At 38.7% G+C, this 10,708-nt stretch overlaps 1 protein-coding gene across 1 annotated transcript; it reads right to left on the reverse strand.

Moving 5' to 3' along the window:
* Window positions 1-9,215: 9,215 nt before the first annotated feature.
* Window positions 9,216-10,289, reverse strand: LOC106980756 (olfactory receptor 2A5). Its single transcript, XM_015078827.2, has one exon. The coding sequence runs from the start codon at window positions 10,162-10,164 to the stop codon at window positions 9,232-9,234; it is 933 nt and encodes a 310-aa protein (XP_014934313.1). The 5' UTR covers window positions 10,165-10,289; the 3' UTR covers window positions 9,216-9,231.
* Between the last annotated feature and the right edge of the window lie 419 nt (window positions 10,290-10,708).

Here is a 10,708-nt window from a genome sequence, read left to right on the forward strand (position 1 = left end):
CCCTGCTTCAAAGACAGAATCAGAATTCAGAACAGAAATTATTGGAGGATGATTTTATCTTAGTTCAAAAGATAAGAATCTCCTTGGAAGCTAGAGCTGAACTTTAGGTCAGTGAATGTTTGAAATCAGAAATTGATTAACCATCTATTCAAGATGGGATTCCTGTGTTATGTGAGAAGTTGACCCAGAAGAATGCTAACGTCCCTTCCAACTATAGGATTCCTTGGCCCTAAATGTGTAGAAAAGTGTTAGCCATTTCCACTTTGACTTTCTTGCAATATTTGGAGTCCATGGAGATAACAATGCTGTTTCTAAAATTTCATATGATGAAGGCACACAATAAACCAGAGTAGGAGGGCCAATCTTCCTCCTACCTACAAGTAGCTAAAAGACAAAATATAAAATTCACAGATATTTACTAAACATACCATGTGTCCTGCTACGTGTCTCAGCTGAGGGCATATGAGACAGTTCCTGTCTGCTGGTGTATATAACCTGATTGGAATGACAGGACTGCTAAAAACATCCACAAAGATGGTAATTCTTATATTTAAATAACTCACCACAAGAAATTTCACCTTCAAAAAGAAAACCCTCAGCACACACTTCTTCTGTAACAAACTCATTTTTTGGTGCTTACTTAAGTTCTTACTCCTTAAGTTCATGAGGCAATAGAAAGGTTTGCAAGCAAATCTCTCAAACAGCTGTTATAATTTAAACAAGAAACACGGGGTACCTGGGTGGCTCAGTTGGTTAAGCTTTGGACTCCTGACTTCAGCTCCGGTCATGATGTCTCACAGTTCATGGGTTCTAGCCTCGCATCAGGCTCTGTGTTGATAGCTCAGAGCCTGGAGCCTCCTTCAGATTCTGTGTCTCCCGCTCTCTCTGTCCCTCCTTTGCTGACGTTCTCTTTCCGTCTCTCAAAAATAATGAATAAATGTTAAAAAAAATTTTAAATAAACAACACTACATGCAGGAGAGGAAATGATACATATTAGGTGTATCTAAATTATCCTATTAGCTAAGGCTATCAATAGCAGAAATTTGGCATTGACAGGCAATAGCAATTGTATTTTGAATTGTGATTGCTCAGTACAGCCTGTTCGAAATTGTGTAGTGAACAAAGACTAGGTAATAAACTTGGCTCAGATTCACAGCTAAAAATGAGATGACAAACTCAATAGAAGTTGGGTGAAGTGAAAGCACCCCAATGAAGTAAATGGCATCTGTAAGTTACTGCTGAAATTCGTTTCTTCCCATGATCTCTTGCAAGAGAAAAACTTCTCCACAGGGGCAAAGGAATCTCTTTCAGAAGAGAGGATTTAATCTCTGCTCAGCTCACCCACCTCTCAAGATGCTTCTGAGTGTTGGGTGTAGGGAGAGATGAAACCCCGTCTGTCACACCGCTGTCTGCTGCTCCCAGGGAAGGGGGGGTCTCGCTGTACTTACCTCTGGTTTCTCTAGAAGGATGTTCTTGACAAAATGCTGCTGCTGCAGATTTCTTTATTCATTGTGGAGCCCGTGATCCTAAATGTGAGACGCATTAGAATGTCTTCCAGTCTCCTTCATACATCACAATTACCACAAGCTTGTTTTATTTCGGTTTCAAAAACTCCAACGTCCCCCCCTCCCCTGCCACATCCCTAAACCGCCAAATAGATTAAGTGGTATTTAGGACAGATGAAACTCATATTTTCCCCATGCTCGGTGGTGTTGGCTAAGTTTTATACCACACCTGACCTGATGTACCATGCATCCTTTTTTTTTTTTTCATCAAATCACCACAAGGAATACAATTTATAAAGGAAGACCAGGTAGCAGGACCTATAGAAGCTATGAGGAACATGTTAAGGAGTTAGGAAATAGGATAAGGTATCCCAATGGGACTTGTTAAGTCCTGTTTTGTAGGATTTACCTGGAGTGCAGAAAAGGAAGGAAAAATCTCAGCAGGAAACAACCTCTATTTTTTAATTTCCAGAGATTCTGAGCTCAAGGGGACTGGAAAACCAAGGTCCCCCTAGGTCTTCCCTAGGTAGCCACCATTTTCTCTCTTCTTAAAATAGAAATTAACTGACTGCATCTTATAATTCTGGGGAATACAAGAGTCAATTTAATAGTGATTTTGTAATTTAAATTTATTTTGTTCTTTTATCTGAATCAACTCTTATACACAAATATAAACGGGGTAAAATGTAATTCCTAAGTTAAAGTTATTTTAATGTACATGCCAACTAAGAAAATTATCAACAGACTGATTATTTTTTAACCCGAGAGCACTGACCTGCCATAGATCTGAAATGGGCTTTTCTCCATCACACCTGTTCAGGGAGAGGCTTACTGGTGACCAGCATCCAGCTTGCACCCTGACATGTTGGAAAGATGCTACCCCCTCCTACTGATAACATCCAAGGGCATCTGGTGACTAGAGAGAAACACTTATCATTACCTGTATTTTGTTCTGGTCCAATTTATTAAACATACAAAATTGCTACTTTTCCTCCTTTTTTAAATCTACTAGCATAGAAGGGTCCTATTTTTCTCAAAAAAAAAAGTTTTTGCCTTAAGTTATTTTTATATGAAAAATATCTTTTGTTTGATACTGAATATACTGTTTGGTTTACGGATTATTTAAGATTGTTTGTATTTATTTTACCTTTTGAGATTTATTCAATAAATTACTTTTCTTCTACTATCCTTTGGCAGTTTTGCTGCCAATGTCATATTAGCCTTGTAAAATGAACTGGACACTTGTCCCTCTTTTTCTGTTCTCAAAAAGGTTTTATATGATCTGCAAATTAGCCATTTCTTGAAGATGGGTAAAATTTGCCTTTAAAACCATGTGACTCAATGTTCTCTGATTGTAGGATAATTTTGGTCATCAATTTTTTTGAATATTTCCTGTCCAGATTTTCTATTTCTACATAAGGAAGTTTTAGTGATATTTCTAATCTTAAATTTTATTGTAATAAATTTTGTTCATAGAATTGTTTTTTCAATCTCTACTTTTTGGTTATATAACTTATTCCCAACATTGTATATATAGACCTTTTCTCTTTTGTTCCTCTCATCAGTCTTATCTGTTTTATTGGTGTTTGTTTGTAAAAGGAATCAGGTTTAGGGGCCCTGGTGGCTCAGTTGGTGGGTGGAGCATTCAACTCTTGACTTCAGCTCAGGTCATGACCACACAGGGTTTGTGGGGTTGAGCCCTGCCTCAGGCTCCATGCTGACAGCTCGGAGCCTGCTTGGGATTCTCTCTCTCCCTCTTTTTCTGCTCCTCCCGACTCATGCTCACTCTCTCTCTCTCTCTCTCTCTCTCTCTCTCAAAATAAATAAATAAACTTAAAAAAAAGAATTAGGTTATATTTTAATGATCTTCATACTTCATTTTTATCAATAAAGTTTGCTGTTATATAAATTACATCCTATCTTTAATTCTTGATCATCTTCCTGGGTTGAATATTTAACTTACTTTTTGTGTCCTATTTTTTTAATAATTGTAATCTGAGGTATAAATTTGCTTTTCTTCTACCATTTGAGCTGTACATCTCATGTGAGATTCAGAACTTTCATCATTATTAACTTCATTTTTAAAACACAAAGGGGGTACTTTGGTTGAACGTTAGACTCCTGATTTTGGCTCAGATCATGATCCCAGGGTCTTTGGATCCCAGGGTCTTTGTTTTTCAAAGCCTGTATTTCTAGTTTTTTGGGGGATTATCAATTTGTTTCTGAGAACATTTGCTAAATCCTTTACTAACAAGTTGAATTTACAAATCTTTTCATTATAATTCTTGGGGGGTTTTCCCCCTAATTCTACACTATGCCATCACATACATACATATTTATGATTGTAACACTGTCTTGATAGCTTCTTACCTGTATTTGTATATTATAACCCTCTGTATGCTAATGGATGCTTTCTGCCTTATATAAACATGAATGCAAATTTATTTTTTATTTATAGGTAAATAAACTATTTATAAAATTAATCTATATTTAATAAACTATTAAAAATAAATAGTTTTATTAAAAAACTGTAATTTGTATTGTTGCTTCCACTTATCACATATTTGTTCAGGGATATGCTCTTCAAGACCCTTATTCCCAGATTTTTTTGTGTGATTGTGTTTTAGTTGCTCTTATAAACAATATATAAGCTATATTTTATGGGTTTAAAAATATCAATGTGAAAATAAGACGTAACCTATTTTCATTCAATGTAATTACTGAGATATTTAGACTGTCTACCATTTGTGTTTTCTCTTTAGCACTCTTCCTCTTGGCTTTCATGTTTCTCTCTTCTTTTGCTTTCTAAAGAGATACTTTAACATTGTCTGACCTGGTGCCCACTCTTTTTTTACTTCATCATTTTGCCTTCACTTAGTGAACAAAATTCCTAAAAGTCTTGGGCATTTTCATTCAGAGTATAGGTAATACACACATACCTATAATAACTGGATCACCTTGAAACACATCAGGCAATTTTAGAAATATTTTACAGTAATTTTCTTTTCTTCAACTCTCATACCTGCCTAGATATTTGATGTCATCACTCATAGTGATGTCCCAAATTCAGAGCGTTTTATAAACCTCTCTTTGAATCCGATGGGAATCCCATAGGAACAGAAAAATCATATAGATTATTTCAATAGAGAATTTAATGTAATAAAATGGTTACAGCAAAAAGGAGCAGAGAGAATTTAACGTAACAAAATGGTGACAGGAAAAACGGAGCTCTGTGATAAACAGGCAGGAGCTGTGTGGGGCAGCTGCCATCTCTAGGGCAGAGGTCGGTGTAGTTAAAATCTAGAAGGTCAGAGGAATCAGGGTCCAGACTACTGCAGAGGGGAGGTGGCCCCCCAGCTTGCACAGTTGTTCTCCAGGGGGGTGGGGGGAGGAGGAAGACTCACTTTGGGGAAGTCAGAAAACAAAGGCTGCAGTGACAGACATCAGCTGCCACTGGCAAGCTAAAGAGAGATTGAGCCAACCTGACAAGACCAGCAAGCAAACAGGAAGGAGCAAGTCCCTTTCCCCCTGGTCTAGGCTCCCAGTGTCCCTTAGAGCTCCCTACCCACACAGCACAAGCAACTGTAGGCCACTGAAATCAACAATCCAAATGCCCCAATGTGGTTAATCTAAACTGTAAGCTTGGGTACAATATGCTGGGGTTTTCAGATTTATCATTGAAGAACAAGCTTCTACATCATTCCTACTGAGAACTAATTAAGGGAGAGACACAAGGAGGATGTGACTTGGATGTGGTACCAAACAGATTTGTTAACTCCTTACCCAGAACTGAACCCACCGTCTTGTCATAGGAAACACTATCAAACAACAGGCCTTCCCGACAAGACCCAGCCCTCATGCAACTTAAAGCACAGAGGGGCAGAGAATGTGTGCTTCGTGTTGATGGCTGACACTCAGTGGGAGGAGAGAGAAAGATGGGCAGCCAGGCACACAGAGTTGCATCTCACAAACAACAACCTGGAAGACTATTTTAAGTGTAATTCGCTCCATGTGGATTCCTCCAAGGAAAAGGTAGTTACTCCATGCTTACTTCCTTCATACACCATCCCCAACACAAACAACCCAATACTCAAAAAAAGTATTGCATTGTCGTTTCTGGACTAGCGCTTTTTTTTTTTTTCAGGTCTTGCTAAGTACCTGTTTATTTGCACTCAATACATTTGGGAAAGTCTGCTACATAGCCCTGGTCACTGTGACCACAGAACAACAGATGAAAAAGATAAAGCACTGAACAGCAAGAAGAATTCATCCCACCCTCGTGAGGATTTCAGTGAACCAGTAAGAAATTGAAGATAAATAAAATAAACAGATACAGCCTTCATCTTTTACGAATTACTTCCTCCTCAAATCTCCCCCATATATACACTTTGGAGTGTTTATATATATATTCAGTGCAAGAAATGGTAGCATCAGTACATTTGAAACACCTCTGAATAAAGAATAAAGCGAAAGCAATTCTGCATACATTTCAGTGTGGTGTAAGAACAATATTACACTATGGTGATGAGGGAGAGTCTCTGATACCACCCATCTGCTTTCCACATAAGAAAAAGAAAACAAATCTAACATCACTTTTTAAAAAATTCTACAAGCCACATGCCAAAAAAAATATATTGTTTAAACACAACTGCTTATCATGTAATTTAATACACAAATGTTACATGAACTGGAAATAAAGACTTAAAAAGGTTAGCAGCTAAAAAAAAAAAAAAATCAGGTAAACTGGTGCAGCCACTCTGGGAAACAGTATGGAGATTTCGCAAAAAGTGAAAAATAGAACTACCCAATGACCCAGCAATTGCACTACTAGGTATTTATCCAAAGGACATAAAAATACTGATTTGAAGGGGCACAGGCACCCCAATGTTTATAGCAGTGCTATCAACAATAGCCAAATTATGGAAAGAGCCCAAATGTCCATCGACCAATGAATGGATAAAGAAGGTGTATATACAATGGAATATGACTCAGACATAAAAAAGAATGAAATTTTGCCATTTGCAATGACGTGGATGGAACTAGAGTGTATTATTCTAAGTGAAATAAGTCAGTCAGAGAAAGACAAATACCATATGATCTTACTCATATGTGGAATTTAAGAAACAAAACAGAGGAACATACGGAAGGAAAACTAAAGTAAGATAAAAACAGAGAGGGAGGCAAACCATAAGAGACTTTTAACTATAGAGAACAAACTGAGGGTTGCTAGAGGGGAAGTGGGTGGGGGGTGGGCTATATGGGTGATGGGCATTAAGGAGAGCACTTGTTGGGATGAGCCCTGGTGTTGTAAGCAAGTGATGAATCGCTAAATTCTACTCCAGAAACCAATGCTACCCTATACGTTAACTAACTTGAATTAATTAATTCATTAATTTATATTTTTTAACTAACTTGAATTTAAATAAAATCTTGGAAGAGGGGTGCTTGGGTGGCTCAGTCAATTAAGCCTCTGACTTCTTATTTTGGTTCAGGTCATGATCTCATGCTTTGTGGGAGAGCCCCACATTGAGCTCTGTGCTGACAACACAGAGCCTGCTTATGATTCTTTCTCTCTCTCTCTCTCTGCCCCTTCCCCACTTATGCTCTCTCTCAAACTAAATAATCTTAAATAAGTAAATAAATAAAGAAAATCTTGGAAGAAAAAAATAAAGTCCTATAACTCAAATACTGAAACAATTAATGGTAATCTCCCATACACTCAGGAGTTTTCTGTAATCTGTTAACAAAATATGGTTTTGCTTTTATTTTCTCCTTTTGAGTCAGAGCTGCTCTTTAGACCTGCTGGAGGACATCTCTTCATTATTCATCTACACTAGTTATTTTTGGAGAAGCTTGGCCTTTATCATCTATTTTTTTCTCAAGTATTTTTGAACTCACATAAAAATAAATGCAATCCCCTGAGTTTTCTATTGGGTCCTTGTAGAAACATTCTGAATTCATACTTACGGATTATGTTTTGTGTGAAACACATTATCCTATATTTACCTCTTCCTCTTTCTTCTTTTGGTTTAACCTTAATTTAAGGTATACATATTTTAGTGACTATAGTAATTTTCTAGGTATAGTTAAAACATTATTTTTATAAAAAATATTGCTTGTTTTTCTTCTTTCTACCTTTAAAATACGTCATGCAGTAACTCCATAGTGCTGATTGTTACATTTGGAGCCAATATTTTTTTATTCAAATTATTCTTTTTTGGAGGAGAAGGAAGCAAGGCAAGTTTTTTTGGGGGGGGGGGAGGGGAGCAGAGCAAGCATAAAAGGACAGAATAAGCAATGTCCTGATACTCTGGATATATGGAGACTAAGATAATGGCTAGAGACAAAATGTTTTGCCCAAATGCACTAGCAGGTAGAATAGTCAAGGAAGGGAATAGTCAGCAACCAGGCTTTTTGAGAAGCAAGAGGAAAATAGTGCATTAGGGGAGAAATGGAAGACAAAGGTTTCCCTGTGCATCTTAATTTCATGCAAGAAGAAAAAGGGAGACTGATAATGATACACGAGAGGATGTGGAAAAAAATAGAAAGATCTACAGAAAGTGGAAATAATGTACAATCACATATATCACACACCTGAATGGCATGTGATATCCCAGAGTAGAGAGGAAGAGAATTCAAAAGACGCCACACTCAGCGTGTTAAAGAAATCCCTGTTGTCATACTCTGTTGGCCACTTAGGTCCCAAACTTGTGGATACAAGGAAACAAATTGCTCTTATCATTCTGACCACTCGGGTCCAGAATAAGTGAGTAATATCACTTATAGCATAATATCACTTAGAATTTTGTTGAGGTTCCTACAAATCTTTATCAGACTTTGTCATGTTAGTGGTTCTAAATGTGAGTTTACAACATTATGTTAAGCTGCTGGCCTCCCTTGGAAGAAATCCCTCCAAGATTTTGTTGCTTCTGTGACATTTTATGCCATCCTCCTAATGGTCAATTGTTACCTACATCCGGCTTTGTAACCTGAACACTGGACAAAGCAACTCTCCCTAATAACTGAATCTTCGTATTTATTCTAAATACATACTCTTTTAAAGTAAATGGAGCATAATTAAATAAAATGAAACAAAGATCCTGATATTTCTCTGCCTCTCATATACATATAAAAAAACCCATAAAATTAAACTTTGCTTTTCACAGGAATAGACTCCTCAGGTTCTGATGCACATAATTTTTCAGAACTAATGTCATCCTGCTTAGACTTTAAGTTCCAGATGAGGGTGTTGGCTCTACCCACAGTCCTCACTGTATTTCCTAGGAGGGGACTGCTTAACAAGTTCACTATTTATTCTGTCTTGCTAGAGGTGTACTATTGTACAGAATCGATCATGGCATTATTAGCATATACTTACAGCAATAAAGGAGATGGAAATCTTAGATGAACTTAAGGGGAGATGTCAGAGAAAAAAGCCTCAAAAGAAACTGGATCTTAGGTAGCTCTGGGGATTGGCCATAGGAGTCCATGGCTCTCCGCTCCAGTGTTTCATCACTACACAATTCTCTTATGGCCTGTACTTTGTGATTTTCTGCTTACACCTTGTGGTCTGGAAGTACCCCATGCTTAGGGACAGAATCTGATCAATATATAGTTTTAATATTGAAAATCTCATACATGAGATTTGTAAGGCATTTGTATTATCATCACCCCAAATGTCATAGAAAACAACTCTTCCACCGTCAAGACCATCTCTGGCATCCCTCACATTGATCTCTCCAACCACAGCACTCTCCTCAGGGCGCCCTTGACATCGGTGTTCCTCAGGCTGTAGATCAGCGGGTTCAGCATAGGGTTGAAAAGGCTGTAAAACAAGGAAAGGATCTTCTGCTGCTCCTCAGGGTGGTGGGATTTGGGGGCCATGTACATGACAATGGCGCTTCCAAAGAAGAGCCCCACCACGCAGAGGTGGGAGGAGCAGGTGGAGAAGGCCTTTCTGCGGCCCTCCCCGGACTGGATCCTCAGGATGGCCAACAGGATGCGCGTGTAGGACACCAGCACCAGGCAGAGGGGCCCGACTAAGATAAACACAGAAGCAGTAAAAATGACAACTTGGTTGAGCCAGGTGTCAGCACAGGCCAGCTTGAGGACAGACAGGATCTCACAGAAGAAGTGGTTGATTTCATGAGGCCCGCAGAAGGGCAGCCTCAGGATGAGAACCACATGGACCAGGGCCAGCAGGGAGCCGCATGCCCAGGAAATGACAGCCTGAACCGTGCATACTCTCCAGTTCATGACGACAGTGTAACGTAGGGGGTGGCAAATCGCCACATATCGATCATAAGACATCATTACTAAGATGAGACACTCAGTGTGAGCAAAAGCCATGTATAAAAAGGTCTGCATTATGCATGGGACAAAGGAGATCGTTTTTTCCTTGTTCAGAAGGTTCGCCAGCATCTTTGGGACATTATTTGAGGCATAGGCTATGTCAACAACAGCCAGGTGGGAGAGGAAGAAGTACATGGGGGTGTGCAGTCGGGAATCCAGCCAGATGAGCCCCAGGATGGTGCTGTTCCCCAGCAGGGTGAAGGCATAGAACAGGGAGAAGAGCCCGAAGAGGAACACCTGAGTCAGTGGGCTGAGTGGGAATCCCAGGAGAATGAATTCTGTGACCCATGTTTGATTTTCTGTCATTCCCTGACAACAGTATCTGTATCCGTCACTGCTGCTGAGGAACAAACTCTGATCTGGGTTACTTATTTAACAGAAAGAGGGGTTTTAAGGTATTTACTGTCTGTTTGCTCAGCTGGCAATCCTTTTCAGAGCCATTATGTCAACTCCTTTAATCCACTGTAAAGCAGAAAGAAAAATCTATTCAGGTAAGTAGTACAAGTGAGCACAGGATTTCATGCACTATTTGGACTTCTACACAATTTTATTTAATTTTGATCGCAAGATCTATGTTTTTACTATTATGATGGCAGCCAAGGAATAATGTGTTTTCCAGCATGACTGTTTCATTTGGGAAGTCCCATAGCCATAGTCTCATATACTTTTACTTTCTAATTGATTTAGATTTCCAATTTTGTTCCCACTTCCTTTTTATCATTTGGTTTGCACTTATTTTATAACTTGTGCAGAGTATATTGCACATAGCAGGTGCTCAATCAATGATAGAGTAAATAGGGGCTCCTGGGTGGCTCAGTTGGTTAAGCATCTGACTCTTGATTTCAGCTCA

The sequence above is a fragment of the Acinonyx jubatus genome, chromosome A2, assembly GCF_027475565.1.
Source record: "Acinonyx jubatus isolate Ajub_Pintada_27869175 chromosome A2, VMU_Ajub_asm_v1.0, whole genome shotgun sequence".
Classification (NCBI taxonomy): Eukaryota; Metazoa; Chordata; class Mammalia; order Carnivora; family Felidae; genus Acinonyx; species Acinonyx jubatus.

Coding starts and splice junctions, on each gene's coding strand:
- LOC106980756 (XM_015078827.2), bottom strand. CDS start 10,164: ATGACAGAAAATCAAACATGGGTCACAGAATTCATTCTCCTGGGATTC.